General features: G+C 36.6%; 1 protein-coding gene across 2 annotated transcripts in view; it reads left to right on the plus strand.

Moving 5' to 3' along the window:
- The window catches only part of DENND1B (DENN domain containing 1B), a 159,299-nt gene that overhangs the window by 59,738 nt on the left and 82,412 nt on the right, over nt 1-17,149 (plus strand). For both annotated transcript variants that reach the window (XM_035537601.2, XM_035537603.2), the window contains exons 5-7: nt 5,781-5,900; nt 13,907-13,976; nt 15,187-15,267. In XM_035537601.2, coding sequence (XP_035393494.1) covers nt 5,781-5,900; nt 13,907-13,976; nt 15,187-15,267 — 271 coding nt within the window. The remainder of the gene's footprint in view (nt 1-5,780; nt 5,901-13,906; nt 13,977-15,186; nt 15,268-17,149) is intronic.

The raw sequence follows: 17,149 nt of genomic DNA on the forward strand, positions 1-17,149 counted from the left end.
TAACACAAAGTTTCTGTTTCATTGATTGAGCGTGTTGTACTCTAGGGAACATAGTTTCTCAAACTGTATTATGTGTACTATCCATATATAAACCGCTTAGAGCACCTTCTGATCCTCCTAAGAGCTAGGAATTACCAGTGCAAAAGTGGAACTTCCACTGATGCTGCTGATCAAGATAGCTGGAATAAAGAACATGACTTTGTTCCATAGATTGCTTCTGGGCTTTCTCCTACCATGCAGCAGAGTTTGAGTGTTCTTTTTATTAAATAGGTAAATACAACTCATTTAAGTAGTAAAGCTCTATTCTTTAAATTATGGAAATAGCAAAGTTAAAGCCCTGCTAAAGCACAGTGGTAAGTCCATCATCACATATTTAACTCCACCTCACCTGTGATTAATTAATGAATGAATTGAGAAGTGAACGAAAGAAAATGTATTTTATTTTGTTTATTTGCTATGATGCAATGATCACAGACTGAGATCCAGATTTGATTCTGTCATAGTGCTTACTTCATCTCACCAGACATACTGACTTTATCTTTTATGTGGATGTAGTAAATAGCTGTACGCTATTTGTTCTAATTATCAAAATTGCATACTGTGAATGGTGATTAAAATCTGTAGGTACTCCCATTAAATTTAACCTGAAAGTCAAGCCAAAGAAGGCACAATAAATGATTGAAGTAATTGTGGACCATGACTTAAACTTTGAGTTTTCTATATAATTTTTTTTTATTATTGAAAGCAAGCGCATAATTTTTTGCTGCCTGGTATGGTTTACCTTTTATGTTGAAGGGATTAAGAAAGGAACTGTAATAGAAGTTCTTGAGCATTTATCCCAATAACCAATGTCTTCTTTTTGGGGGGACTAAATTATTTTAGACTTAATAAGTAGCACAATCGTATACCATTTTAAGAGTTCATTTGTAGATATTTATGACTTTGTTCCTTTTTCTTCTGCTACACACTTCGTTTCTCTGCTTCTGTTCATATGGAATTGTACCATTTGAAAACGAAGAGGTTTTTCATTTCCTTGTAATGTTTGTTAAGCCAGTTTTTTTCACATTAGAGAAATCATACTTCTTTTCTCTTGTTCCTTGCATCCTTTATGCAAACTCTGCATGATGTTCTTCGCGTCTTTCCACTATCAGCCTTCTGTATTTTCCCTCTCAACCTAAAACCTGTGTGTAACTTTGCAGAGCCCGTACCTCGATCTCTAGCTCCATCCATTTAGCTGGGTGATGGAGAAGCATGCCAATGCTCCCCTTGTTCTTTTTGGCCCCGCTTCAAATTCAGTCCTAAGTTGCAAGAAGTCTGTGTAAGGACAGGAGAAACCCAGGTAGTGGAGTCATGGGTCACAGAGCAGGCTTCGAAGTGGAGACAGTAGTCTCCGATTTGGTAATAGTAATAAATGGAAGAAGTCCCAACCTAGGGTTACTGGTTCCCTGAAATTCAAAGCCCTTTAGAAATTCTAAAATTTGAAGAACTCATTTCAAACATACTTTGTTTCCTAAACAGATTAATTTGGAAGAAGAGCAACTCTAATTGAGAACAAGGGATAAATGTAATGGTCAGACATGCTGTTTTTTGTTGGAGGAAGAGATTTAATTTCTGCCTTAATCAGTTCTCTCAAGGCAGCCTTAAAATGCAGCATGCACAATGGCAATAGTATAAACAAAAATCTTTCAAATGATTGTTTACCTGCTCCATGCATATCAAAGAACCTTTTCTGCATTCTGTAGATACTTAGGGAAATTTTAAAAACTATTTTTATTCATATAGTGAACTGTAATAACCTTGAAAGAACCCATTGTAGTCTACAGAGTTAATAAGTGTTTACACACATCCTTTGCTGTTGGTGATTTATTGTTGTTGAACTAAGACTAAATGTAAGCATGCAATGCAGGAGCTGAAAGGAAGTAAAAAGCAATGCAGAAGAATGAGTGAGTTCGGTGACAGTTTGTGGCACCTTGTGCCTGCTGTCTCCCTGCAAGAGAGCAGATCCCCTTGTTTTGACATAACCCACTAGGCTGCCATTTTGAAGTTTGGTCAGTTGATCCTGTGTTCTGTCAGAAAGTATAGGTAATACTTTCTGTAGGTAATTTCACTAAGTAACAATTGTGTTTTACACATGATGTTAATGCTAAGGCAAACTGCTAGAAGCATCTTTGCTGTGAGTTGGTAGCAGTTACAGGAGCTGTTACGTGCCACCAAAGTCAAAACTTCACCTCAGAGGCATAAGTCTCATAGCCAAAATTTGTCCACATTATATATGATACATGCAATAGATACATTAAATCTGTAGTGGTAGCACTTTTTGAATGTTTTATGTGTCAGGTTTATACATTTTGGTTGTCTACTGTTGTACAGAGATCTCTGGTCATCATTAGGTTGTTACTGTAAGGCTTACATATAGTCAGTTTTTCTTCTGATGAAGAGGAGTAAAAAAACAGGCATCCTTGCTGCCCCCAGCTCTTATGTGGAGCTCTCGAATTAGCAACCCGGGATTAAATCAATATTTTAAACTCTAATCAAAAAATGTGGTGCAGATGGACGATCGCTAGGTTCTGCTAGCTGTTCCTTGAAGCAAATGGAACCAAATGGAAACTTTTGGTTGTTTGTAGAGATTCAGCTTTGGAGTTTTCCTCAGTTTGAACATCCGGAACAAGTTACTTACACTCTTTTTGAAGTCTGCAGGATGCAGTTTTCAAGCTGAGCTGTTTTCACACTGACTGTCAAAACACGGAGTTGTATCTCCTAGAGAAGCCAAGGGAAGATGTTGAGTTGGAGGCGGTGAGATGGCACTGGGATTGCCTCCCACTGGACTGCCGTAACTTGGCTGAGCTATTTTTAATACAAAGAGAATAACAAAATTTAAATCTTGTTTTTAAAGTGGTCTTGTGTAGTGACACTTTTATACACGCTTTAATTGCAACACTGGATATTTTCCCATGTCATCTACCAGTGTTGGCAAGGGAGGAGGCAAATAACTTTAAGCAAGGGACCCTTACTGGTGTGAGGTTTTTCTGTGGCTAAGGAATTGTTTTTAAGCAGCAATGGAGACGAGTCATTGCCTGACATACATATACACAGTACAGAAAAACCAAAGCCTGCATAGATGGACATCTGTTAAGAATAGCTTTTTGTAAATCATTGATCATCCCCTTGGGTTAGGGGACCGCGGCCTGCCCACGCCAGACTAGTGGGTGACCGCCAGGCCCAGGTGAGGCCGCAGCAGAGCAGGGCACGGGTGAGGGCAGGAGGCAGCCAAGGGCGCTGTGCACGGTGTGGCTGCCAGTGCTGCTGCTGCTGGGCATTGTAAGCACCCAGTGAGGCACCAGGCTGCAGATTTCTGTGGAGATCTGCTTGCAGGAATAAAGAGACAGGTGCAAAGATGTGAAATAGCAAACTGGATCATTGGCAGGGGAGTAATAACATGCTGTTATTGATGGTTCTCTGTTGTGTCTGACATAATATACAGGCAGCATGCAAGGTATGTAAAAGAACCTGAAAGATGAAGCACTGAGAGAGCCGATGAGCATTTACTGTTTCTTAAAAGCACGCTGGGTTGTTCCAGTTTATTGAAGACAATCGAGGAAAATACTTGTAATGATTTAAGTGTAATTACCTAATGTAAAAGTCCATTTACTATCATGGATCTCCAGTGGTTCTACTGGACCAGGATAAAGATAACTTGTACTGTTGTTTATATTTAGCACAGGCTTTTATTTTGGCCTTGTCACTGAATGTTCTGAAGGGACAAGACCAAATGGAAACAAGTGGGAGATTCTGCAGTCTGGGTAGTAGCATCACTTGGCTAATATTTAAGTTGTTGTCATGTATCATTAAGCAGTATAGTGTGCGTGTGTCCCACATAATTTCTTCATCCCTTTTATTTTCTTCTACTTTCGTCTTTCTGAAGGGAAAATTTTTATATTTTATTTGTTGGAGCTTTTTGAAAAATTGCAGGGGATAAATTAAAAAAAAAAAGATGCACTTAGTGGAAGATGGTGAGATTTGTGATGGTTCTCAGCTTCTGCAGGAATTCATTTTCAGCTTGGTATGTAAGAATGAACCATACCTGACATATGTTAACCATATCACTCACTAGCAGCCACATAGGTATTCTGCTGAAGAAGATAAATTAAGAATGAGAAAATAACAGAGGAAAATAGAATTTCAGGCAGAACTACTGCATTTTACGTTTTCAAATCTCCCCGCACTTCCCGTTACAACTTTGCTTTTATTTGCTTTTAACTATGCCATACATTATCTTTTGTGGTTGAAAATGACGAGACTCTAAAGCTTGTTTTCTTTGGAAGGTGTTGGAAAAGTGCAATAGGTATTTCTGTGAGTAAACTGAAGATGCAATTGTGTTCTGAAATGCTTACACTAAATTCTATGAAAATCACCAAAATTTGACCACATTGAGAAGCCTTTGGAAGCGTTCCAGTTTTAGAGTTTAGTAATGATGTTTACTGACCAGTACATTCATCTGAGGCATACATTGTAATTCTTGCTTCAGAACTGGGCGGGACTTGCCTAAAGTTGTTGTCACAGCACTGGACGGCATAGCTGAGAGCTGCTCCGTCCTCTGCTGTCCTCTGGCTGAAGCTGACAGGTTGCACAGGAGAGAAAGGTGTCTGGCTCAAAAGCGAAAGGAGACAGGAGCCACGTCACAGCAGAGGAGGTGCCCTGATTGTAGAAGGAAATTGGGAAAAGGTTTATACTGTCAAACAGAAAGTGGGGGTAAGGAATGGAGGTTAGGACTAGGAACTGCAGAGTTTGAGGAATCAGAGGTGATGCTGAGAACAAACCACATTACCCTGTGCTGGCTGAGCAGGGAGCTTGGGGATAAGAGGAAATGGAAGACCACACAGGGAAATATTGTGCAAACTTACTCTGTCGCAGGTGGTATGTGTTTTGGTATAGTCTTGAAGATGCTGTTGTTTATTATTTTAGTTCTTGTGCTATTTGTTTTTGATTATTTTCTGTCTTTTGCATTTGCAGAATAGAAAAACTTGCACTGGAAAATAGGCTTAACAAAAAGTTTTCTATTGGGCAATACATAATGGAAAAAAAGTGGAAGAAGTGTAGGTGTGCATGGGAAAGCTACAGGTCTACAGAAGAAAAAAATGCTGGTTTTCTAATGCATGTCTTAAGCCAAGCCTGTGCTATGAAATTAATTAAATTATTTGTAGAACTTCAGACCTTTGTTTTGGTTGGCATTTTTCACTGTTGAGGTGTGCTCAAAGCCAGGAAGCTGCAGCAAGCTTGTGCTGCTCCTGCTTAGGCCTTACTTAGGAAAAGACCTTAGGAAGCGGCCTGCCTACTGAGCTCAGGGCAGTCCGGGGCAGTGTCCTGTCTCCAGCAGCACAGGCAGGAACATTCCAGTCTCTCTTTATGCAGCAGCTCCTTCCTCTCATCTTTATCTACCCTGCTCTATACTTTCTGTAACTCCTGTGCCTTCTTTTTTGTGATACGGGGTCTGAACCTCACATAGTCCTCAAGCTGGGGGCTCACCGAGGTGGAGGTGGCCAGATCCAGTGGATGGGGCTGCCGGGATGGTGGCAGGAAGCACGGATGAACAAGAGAACCGACCTCTTTGGTGCCCAGGGGAAGGTGTGGGGTGGAGGAGGCAGCCTGGACGGAAGGAATGGAGAAAAGGGTTTTCTGAGAAGGATAGTGAGGTTTGAACGTGGAAATGTTTGAGACCAGTGACTTATATGCTAGTGTTTTTCATGATTTGGTGTTCTTAAACTCTGTATCTAATTTTTCAGGGTGTCCCAAAACCAAGTAGGACAGCATTTTACCTTTGTGCTCACCGACATTGAAAGTAAGCAAAGGTTTGGATTTTGCCGTTTGACGTCAGGAGGCAAGGTCTGCCTCTGTATTCTGAGGTAAGTTGGGACAAGAAAAAATGAGTATAGAAGTGAATATAGGAAAAATACAATGAAAAATGATCTTTTGGAAATCTTCTGATAGTATTTTGTGCTTATCTGTCAGTATACCATTTCTGTACAACAGTGTTACCATTGATTTCAGCTGAAGAACAGTCTCAAGCCCCATGTGACTGTGTTCTTGAGTGAGGCTAAATGATTCAATTTCTGCTTAAAAGCTTTGCAGGCTTTGAATGTTATCTGTGTATTCTTACTTTCTAATGTAATCTTTGACAAGTATCCGGTCAATTTAACAATGAAGTGTGCTATTCTGTATTCCTGTCCTTGGAAATATGATTTTTGGGTGTGTCTTCTATCATCTTTAGCCAGACTATTTCTCTTATGAGAAACTCCAGAGCCAAATTAATTGTCAATGTACAGCATGCCGGTTTGGTGCAGAACAGACACTGAAGAAGAAGAAATTTACCCCAGCAAAACATTTTGTTTTTCTTTCTGTTTATTCTTTGTTCTCCTTGAAGATAATAGTTTTGGTAGTGAAAAAACAAACAAACAAAAACCCCAGAATTATTTAGTTAAAGCCTTTTTGTACTGTGCTTTATCATAAGGCCAAATTGCCAGTTCAATTAATAGCCTACCAGTCTGTAATGTTCATAGAAAAAATGGGAACATCCAGTTCGGAAGTGCATTAGGAGACCCCAACATCTGGGATTTTAAACAGGTTCTAAACTAATGTTGAGAGCCTGTGCACTGGACTTTTTGGGGGCAGGTAATTTAAAAATAAGTATTTGCTATAAATACTGTAAAAAATTTACTACCATATAATAAAAATAACAAATGGAAAAGATTTTATTTTGGAAATTAATTGGCTTTCTGTGATCCTGACAATACTTCTTTAATACTACTCTAGAAGGATTTAAGTCAGAATTTTGGAGCATATAATAGCTGTTTTCACTGTGCTAGGTTTTGTTGGTAAGTCTTGTTAAGGCCCAGAGAGAATATAAGTGTATGCTCTTAGCGGTTTTTTCTGAGCTAGCCTTTTCTTCCCTCATCAGACTAAAAACAAATGTTTTTTTACTTGTACTCCTAACACTGTCTGGGTAGCTTCTAATGTTGCAGTAACAATTCTTTAATCGATTACGCTCAAGTACGTACATTTCAATACTGTATGTAGTGCTGCAAAGCAAAGGATGCAGATTCTCAGTTGGTGTGAACAGAGGTATTTCTGTTAACATTTCCACAGAGACATACATCAGTTAAAGATTAGCCAATGGTCTGTTACTTGGCAGAATAACTAGGAATATGAAAAGTGGCAAGCTATAATTTTTCACCAAACCATAATCAAAACATTGCCTTTATTGCTTTTATTGTGACAATTTCAAATTTACAATGCTGAATGCATAACAGCACTAGCTTCATGGAATTGTACTTCTAGATTGGTAGCTCTTTGCTCTCCAATTTGTATGCCAGTTTGAAATAGTGTTTTGTTCAGACAGAAAGAATGTATCAGTATTTTCCTTTGATGCATTTTAGTACCCAGTCTGATTTCTGCTCTAAATCCAGGATTTGTTAGGAATGACCAAATGAAAGGAGACTTGCTAGCAGATTTCTTTCAGCGTTTCATCTGACTCTCCCTTGTAAATGTTAATTTATCTTAAAGTAACCAATATCAAAGAAAGTTTAACAAAGAGTTGCTGTCTTTATGCATAAAGATGTGTACGGGTATGCACACTTGCTCTCTTTTCTTCCATACTTCAAAATAGTGTCAATGTATATTCACGTTCTGAATTTACATGTAATGACTTGTGTATGAACAGTTCAAACTACTTGTGTCTGTCACAGATATGTACATAACAGTCATGGACTTTATATAAACACACAGATGCAGGCATACAGAAATACCAGGTCAAACTACTGCACATCTGCACATCTCCATATGCATGTATTTGTGTATCTCCACTAAGAAGAGGAATACATTCACACTGCTGGTTGGGGCTTTAACAAAGACAAACTAGAGAAAGTCAAGTATAGAAGACTTAACTAAATGGCAGTAGGTAACTGAAATCTAATTTATAATCTCTGAAAAGAAGAACAGGAACAAGCCAATCACAGCGATGAGAAAGAAATCCATAAAAATTGGGGCAGACTGATGAGTAGGGAACAGGATGGCTTCTCTCTTCTGAATGTCTTTTGAGAATGGTACTATGTCATATGTTAACCTGTGCCAGGCGTGCTAAAGTACTGGGATTTGAACTGGTTAGTGGGATTCTCAACTGTAAAGGGAAGGAAAGGCTTGTCCTCAGATTTTACACCACCAATGAAAAGCTGCTTGTGAGGTTAATTCTTGTAGTTTATCTCTTTAAAATTCTTTCTTTATCTGAAACATTAATTTAAGGAAATCAATTTTGAATTTGCAGCCACATAGTCATACTTAAAACTGGAGAATTTAAATCAGAATATACACCCATCTTGTAAAACATACAGAGAAATTTCATATGTACATTTTATATACACATGTATAAGAACAATATGAAAAGAATTGTCTCCCAAATCAGAATGTTCTGTTCAAGTTCTCTGTAAGCATGAATACAGTTAAATAAAAATGCTCCAATGTAGCTATCCCAGGCATTTTTAGTTGAAGAATTTAACCGTGGTACAGTATTTTCTAAAGTGATCATACGTAACTTGACTGCAGTTGCCAATTTCAAAATGCAAATGAGTGCATAATCACAGTAAGATGAGAAAACACATTTTGGATAATTCTCCAGAAGTTATGTGTGATTCCTTGAAAGTCTTTTTGTTAGTTTGTTTTTCTCTTTCAAACTGCATGGCTGCTTTGTGAAGCTCTCGGTGTGAATCCCTCTGTGTCACCTCTTCCATCTCTACAAACTATTGAACTCATGTAGCCCCTTAAGAACAAGAGGTACCACAGCAGGAATATTGTAATATACTCATATACTATACAGGGTCTTTTCTTCTAATTTTACTTTTTATATGCTAATTTAAATAATAATTTTGGCAGCTCAGATTTGAAGTGGCAAAGTAGAAACATTGATTTCATTTCTGAATAATACAAGGAGACTTAAATCTTTTGGTATTGTTTCTGTATATCTCTGCTGTTTGTAGCAGGAATAATACTTTGTGAATTTACATTAAGCTGTTTTTGAATTGTCTGAATGGTTTTAATACAAAGTTCAAATAATTTGACCGAAATTTGTTTTGTTAAAATCTTGAAACTGTTGATGGAATCTTGAGGTTGCCCTTATGTATCTAGAGAAATGGAAAATGCATCATTAAAATTTTCAGTCTTAGGTTTCATTAATTTTACGACTGTAAAATTGTCACCTACGTTTCCAAATGAAATGCTCTAATAAGGAAGACAGGTTTATGTGGTAAGCCTTTGTAGTTCTTCAGTTCAGACCACGCTTGAAAGTTTCTCACTCTTCCTTTAGGCAAATCCCTTAGAAGCAGAATGTTTCAATTTTACACATTTTGTGTCAATTTTCCAGACAGAAAAGTAGCCCCTAGACATTAGACATTTAGCTACGGAAAGGCAGTTTCCTTAGTTTTATTTGATTACTAAAAGTTAGATTCCTGCTGATAGTTCAGGACTGTTAGTGGTTACCTGACTATTTGACAGAAAACATTTCCTTTCCTTTATTTAACCTTTGACTCATGAATGTAAAAGTTTTATCAGAGCTATAGTAGAAGCACAAGTGAGGTGGAAGTCTACTTACTGCAACAAGGGTTATGCGTGACTTTGAATAAAAGTCTGAGCTCCTGCCTTGTGGCTCATTTGGATTAAAAGAAAATGTTAAGTATGTTTCTAATTAGCCATGAAATATCTTGTGCTCGTGTTCTCATGACAGGCAGTGGCTGTACTCTTAAATAAAGACCACTGTATTCTAAACCAGGAAATAGATGTCTTTTAAAACAATACTGCTTAGGTTTTGATATTTTACCTTATTGTGGGAATAATGTTTTGTGGCAACTTCATAAGAATATGAAGTTGTTGTATGTTTGTCTTATATGCTTGTTTCTCAAAAGAGTACTGGATGTAACATGCAGTCTGCAAAGACAATGTGTGCAATTAAAAAAAACAACACTCAATAAGCCAATGATGTTTTCATAGTTTAAGAAACTAAATTATTTTTATTTGAACCTTACACTTCTAGATACATTAAAGCCCTGCTTTTCCTCAGTTTTATCGACTGCAAAGGGGCTTCACTGATAACCTTTTGACATTTTTTAAGACAGCTAATTCATTATAAAATAGAACAATCATAAATAATTTTATGAATGTGTGCGACAGTAACATCTTTCTAGTAACAGACTTTAATTTTGATTTTATCCACTGTTAAGGTACATGTTAGTGTGACAGTTCTGAGTTAGCAGTAATATATTACAGGTCTCCTCTATTAAGTTCAGCAATTCTAAAGCCATTTTTGCAGAGAGTGCATTTCTGTACTGACGTGCTTGAAAAAAATGGTTACCCAACTTAACAGATGTCACTGGATATTTTGACTTTTCCGTACATAGACTTGTTCTACTGTGCTAAATAAAGATTAAATAATTTTTGCAAGTTTTGCCAACACAACAAGCTGAGAAGATTCCTTTACCCTAATGCTTCTGTTCTGTCACGCACACAAGTCCTGTATACAGCACTTTATCCAATGCAATATACTTACTGGATAAAGATGTAAAGCTTAAATCATGGGAATGCTCATCTATGAATAAATCTATTTACTAGAGTAGTCCAAATAAGTTAATGGGATTATTAATACAAGTGCTTGCAAAACCAGCCTGTGATATAACAGGAAAAGAATGTTGCTTGACAGCCATGAAGATGTTTCAAAATGAAACGAGCTTATATTTGGTCTTTGCGTTGAGAATCTGAAATCCCTCCTGACTGATAGCTGTCTGAATTATGAACAAACACAATCTGTGTTTGTTTACTTTTAAAAGCAGAGATGCATTGTGTACACACATACAAACACACACTTTATTGTTTGCAAACAACAACTGTAGCAATTCTTTATTGTACTGAAATAATAGCAATTAGTAAATACATAAAAGAAAAATATAAGAACTTGTTTGCTTTGCATTAGGTCTTCATATTTTTTTTTTACAGTAAAACAATATAATTAAAATTACTGGCATAAACTTTTGCAGTTGAACTATGCTTTGTAAGAGCTGAAGATGTGGGAGAAAAAAACAGGACAGATTTTGGTGGTCTTTGGTTTCATGCCATAGAATATAATGGAGCACTTGTTTTGATTGGTCTTAATTTTTCAGGTTTAAGTGGCATGTTGAAATTATATTAACCTCATATCTGTGGTTATAAGGCTGGAAGCAATTCTTTTTCCAGTATCTCAGCTCAAAAAGGAAACTGGCATTTTTAAACTATGTTCAAGTAGTCTGTTTTTACAACATATTTCTTTGTGGTTTTGTTACGTGGAGACATGGAAGTGCATCATCAGCCTGATTTTGCCAAGGGAAAGAGTTCTTGTATTGAGTACTCTGGTCAGCATGGCGTAACCGTATGAAATAAAAATCTTCCCTGGCTTTGTGCTCAGGTTTATTAATTTCAAATAATGAATTTGTCCTTGTTGGGCATGTATTTTAAAAATTGCATTTAATTTTTCTTTTCAAAGTAAGAGGGGAGCTGAGATCATAGATATAAGAAAGAAATATGGTTAATATTTTATCGAAGTAGGAGCATTTATTTTTATAGCATGCTGTTCATAAATACTCATTATGAAAAATGAATGATCAGATAAGATTTTAGAATAGTCTGCAGCAGAAAGAAATATGCTTGGGTAATATAGACTTCTGCTGCTGAGGTCATGGCAAACACTGGCAAGTTCTTAGATAACGTAAACTACTTGTGTCCAGTGTTATGAAAGTATTTTGCAATTTAAATCTTGTACCTCGGACAAAATGCTTGAGCTGTGTCCTGACCTCTGCTGCAGTTCGAGACTGATAGAATTGTTCAGTGACTCTTGCAGTTTTATTTTCCTGTCCAAGATAAAGCTAATGTGATTTCAGAAGGTAACAGAACAGGAGTCTGAGCTGGAATAAAACTCCAAGATGAGTTGTTTTAGGAGCTGTTGCAGTGAGTATTTTACAGGGGTGTGTAGCAGGCCCGTAAGCAGTGAGTGGCCATATGCAGGTGCAACGAAGTAAATGTTACGATTATATACAAATATTCTGAAAAGCAGATGCAGTAATGTCACACTTGAACTACTGTCAACAATACCAAGTATTAGAAATGTCTGTGAGCTTAAAGAGATTGATCAAGTTTCAATAATTAGCCATTACAGTGTATGGTAAAGTGTGATAAAGATATGAATACACTGGCTTAAAGATGTTGTTGCCTCTGTGTTCATTTGCATTTGCAAGAGTAAATTTGTGATGGTTCTGATTATTATTATTTTATTTTGTTTTAAGAACTAGCAGTTAGGCATTTATAAAGATAGCAAAGTAAGACTGCTATAAAATGCGTAACTATAATCATGTTCCCAAATCAGATGTCTGCTGTTCTCTTTCTCTGCTGTAAGAACTGGAGTCTATTTCTAAAGCCTGGGCAGCTGCTTACTGAGAACAGAGGTGTTAGAAAAAAATGTACCTCTTCACTCTGCTCACTGGGCAGGAGTAGCCTTGGCTTCTGAACCAACCCATAGCAGCTTTCCCTTTCCTGTAAGGGAAAGCGTTTAGGTTGTGCATACTGGGCTTCTCAGTTGCAATTAGCCTAATGTTTCCTGAAGTACGTTTTTGTCATTTCAAGGTATAACCACAGCATGCATTACAGCTTTTAAAAATGCGCCGGAATTATGTCCATGGATTTACACTGTGCTAAACAACCAAATATGTAGTATTGTTACGTACAGGTATAAAATGTAATAAAAAAGTTTCAGGCTTTATTTCTTCCCCCACCCCCGTCAAATCATGAACAACTAATATTATACTATTCATGGTAATGTCCTTTGTGATAAAGTTCTTAAAAAAAAAAAAGTGTTATTACTTCTGTATCAAATGCTTGAGTAGTTATTATGTGGTTCTGTAGCATGCTGTCTCTGTTGATGTCTCAGCTAAAGGTAACTGTTCTGTAAATAGAGTACAAAAAATAGAAATGATGGCACCATGTTTGGGTTTCTCTTCTTATGCTCTTCAGTTATGTTATATTTATCTTGGATTCTGTTTAACTGTTTGGGAATGTTGCGCATATATGCGCTGTGGACTTGTGTTAAGTCTGGTAATTACTCGTGTTAGTGTGCTGTGAGCTGTTGGTGAAGGCTCACATTTTTAGAATTTGCTTCTATGTATACGAATTACTTTATTGGGAGACCAGTATTCTTGTCTATGATGTGACATCTGTGGTATTCTTTAGCAGTGCACAACTTGTCAAGTATGGGGTACTGGCTCTGCCCAAGTAAAAAGGTTTTCAGTCTTCAGGGAAGCAGCAGTTGGGGCAGTCTGGCCAGGTACAACAGAATGTGGAATCTCAAAACTGCAAGTAAAGTTGCAAACAAAGCTACTGAAACTTGTAACATCAAAAGGTAGTAGGAATGTGATTTGAAACTGTCTGACAATGCTTAAAGTGAGCTCTTATGCGTTTAGAATAACGAGAAGCAAAAATATGAGCTAGTAGTCTACATTTACGTGGAACTTCAAATCGTTGTCCATTTTATTGTGCAAAGTGAAGTGGTATACTTAATGCATTTGAAGTATTCAGACATCAGCTTTATAACAAACAAAGCAAAACCAGAGGCTTGCAAAATAGATATGTTTAATAGATACAGTGTAAAGAAATATAGCTTTAGTAGTATTATCTGTCAGTGATGCACCATCAAATTGAAATTCATGGAGAAAAGTTTTATATGCATTTCATTTGTATGTAGAAATAAAAAAAAAAAGTGCAAGTCACATTAATTATAGTAGTATTTCATAAGCACTGGAAAAATACACTAATAATTTATTCAAATGGTTTTTTTTTCTTCCTCTTTTAGTTACCTGCCCTGGTTTGAGGTATACTATAAGCTCTTAAATACCCTGGCAGATTATTTGGCTAAAGAACAGGTAATTTTGCATATTCTGTTTCTTTGTGTTAAAGATTTTCCTTGTAATCATAATCACTATTTCAAGTGCTATAAGGGGATTCTACACTCTTTAAATCTTTTTGGTAGAATTCAGAAGCAAGTCGTTAAATTCATTGTATTGAAATTCAAACAATCTGAATGTACAACCACCCCTATCACTTGAATACCACATTAATCTTAAAAAGCTGCTGAGAATCTACCTTTATAAAGTGTCAGTCTTAGCATAAACAAGTCCTGGATGAAGTGTGAGCAAAGTGTCACATCACTGGAGAACTGTATGATGTATTGATTGTAAACTGTAGATCTCCAGAACTATCTGATTATCAGTTACAAACACTTTTTTTCAGAACTGCATAAAATATGATGTACTGTTTCACCCTTCATATTCACTAAGAACTACCTCTCGTAATTCTGTCATCTCAACTAGCAAGACAAAATTGCTTGCAACATTTGGTGAAGAATCCTGATAGTTTAGTTTGCATATTCATGAGCAATTAGACATATTCCAGGATTACACGGGAAGGGAAATACTGGCATCTGTTTCACTGAGAACATTAAACCCATACCTTTCTACCTTAACTATATTAAAGTAATAGATTGTAATTCGGGAGGAGGAGAGGGGGGCATCAGTAGTTTGCTGTATGCTGTAGATTGGAAAAGATGACGTTTCAAGAATAGATGAACTGTAGATTAAGCAATTATGGTGCATTATAGCAAATGCACTGTATGATGACTTTTTTATGTAAAATGAAAATGCAGTAGGAAAGTTAGGTGCTAGTTGGGTTAGTTAAATGTATTCTCTATTTATGGTCTCATGAATGGTGTACTGAATCTTTAAATGGAACTTTTATCTTTGGCCCTAACAGTAAAATGGTTATTAAGGTTGTATTTGGCAGAATTTTGGGGTAGGAATCATTTTCTCCTCTGCTTCCTGATCAGTAGTTCTGGCACTGCAGTTATTACTACAACCAATTTAAGATGCCAGGTTAAGTGTGTGTTGTGCTATATGCTGAGGAAATTGTTTTGATGGGTCAGAAAGCTTTAGTGGTGTGCGGAAATATTTTGTTGTAATGTCTAAATTCATTAAATGAATATGTATATTCTCATCTATATATAGCTTGTTGTACTGTAAATGGTAATTATTCTCTATTATATGACAATTAATCACCTTTAAAAAATATTCCCTATAGGAAAATGACTCAAATGATTTGTTAAAATCATTGTATAGCCATCCTGTGCCAAAGGCAAATGCTTTAGTCAGTTTAAGTGTGGTAAGTATTCTCTGTATTATTCCTACTTCTATTGTCTGCTACAAAATAGCAGCTATGGTTGAAACAAAAAAAACCACCTTTGTAAATAGTAAACTTACATTGCTTCCTATAATTAACTGGCTTGGACAGCCTTTTTAACCTTTCATTTTTCCTATGCAGAATAGAATTTGTCTCTGTCTGAAGTTGTTCTCTTAAAGTCAGTCATAAAGAAGCAAAAAATTGAGGTTTGCTCTATGGATGAAAAAGTAAACAGCAGCGGGGTCTGGCAGTGCTGGAACTACTTTTTTTGCTTCCAGCTGTTTCATGTAGATAATTTTGGTTTCTCTTGCTGTGAATCATGAAAAACAGAATTTGTGTTGTTGCTTCCCGTGTCTGAGTAGGTAGACTTATAAGACTGGACACGAATCTATGTAAGCTGCCTTCTTTCCCATCTTCCAGAATGACTGCACACACAAGTAAATGTGCACAAATAGCTACGACTCATTTGAGCTATCAAGTTGCAAGACACAGAAGTGATTTTTATAAAGTCTTCCCTTACATACTGAAAGATCATTAGATTATTTATCTTGACATTTCCTGTTACTTGTAATCCATTTAATTTAGAACTGAGCCCTGTACTTTACGTAAAGTAAGAGCAGGCTTTAGAAAACCGTTTGGCCCTCTTAGGAGGGCATATAGAAATGGAGAGGCTTCCACTGCCAGTAGTTGCTTACTCTTGCTGCTTAAAACCATGCCGCTTTTATTTTAATCTTTCAGATTTCAGTTTCCTTGCTATTCCTTTTTTCCTAGTCTGTAGAGCCCTAATATTTTTCTTCCTTGACCAGTACTAATCCAATATTTGTATTTAGAAGTCCTTCCAGTCTTGTGTGTTGTCTTTCACCGGAACAATATACTTGGTTTTAAAGCTACAGATGATTTTTTTTGTTGTTTTTTTTTTGTTGATGCCAAAATGTTTTTAAGTTAATTTTCAGAAAGTAACAGAAATTAATTTTTTTTTCAGAACTACAAAATATCATTTTATACTAGTCTATAGCGCCCTTCAGTATACCAAATACTATTTTGCCATCATTAATTGCAGTATTATAACCAATTCTAATTTGGCAACCCTAAAATACTTCATAACATGCTTTAAAAATTCTCCTGTGTTTTGGTTGGACATAGAGAAATTTTAAAGATTATTTTTGTTTCATTTCTTGCAAAGCATTGCTGCCTACTGCTGTCAGTGTGTGTTTCATCTTGCATAGAGCTTGCCTACCTCAGAATGAATGTTGTGAGCCTTGGAGGTTGTGGTAGATACAGCTGGAAACACTGGGATGACAAATTGCTTGCAATAGAGTTCGTGCTTGCTGGTTGTGTTTCAATATTATCTAATGTTTGATTTTTATTTTTTTCTCAACTGTCTCTTGTTCCCAAGTAGTTTGTTCCATTAAAATGTTTTGTAATCTTTTTAGCTGAACAATGATCATCTAAATGCAGGCCCCTTGCCAAATACTTGGCTGCAGGTACAGTTGAGCAAATACTGTGGGTTCAGACAGGGATGAGCAGGAAGGAGTAGGTTACCTTGAAACAGAATGGTTTTTTGGATCTACAGGCATCTGTTTTCATAATGCTCAGTGCTGCAGGGAGTAGGGAAATCTTTATGGCCACTTGCAACTCTAACTTTGTGTGTCTACTTTTTATATTGACGTCCCTATCTGGCTCCTTGTATATTGTATAAATAGGCTAGACTGGAACAGTCAGTGGTAATAGACTTAAAAAGAAGCTCCGGTCTGAAAAATAATTGTAGAAATGACACCATGAGTTTGCCTTTCTTTGTGCCGGGATGAGTCTAGATCAAATTTCATGATGCAGAATTAAAAGATTCTTCCCTCCCATTTACTCA

This window comes from Cygnus atratus, chromosome 8 (genome assembly GCF_013377495.2).
Source record: "Cygnus atratus isolate AKBS03 ecotype Queensland, Australia chromosome 8, CAtr_DNAZoo_HiC_assembly, whole genome shotgun sequence".
In the NCBI taxonomy this organism is placed as follows: domain Eukaryota; kingdom Metazoa; phylum Chordata; class Aves; order Anseriformes; family Anatidae; genus Cygnus; species Cygnus atratus.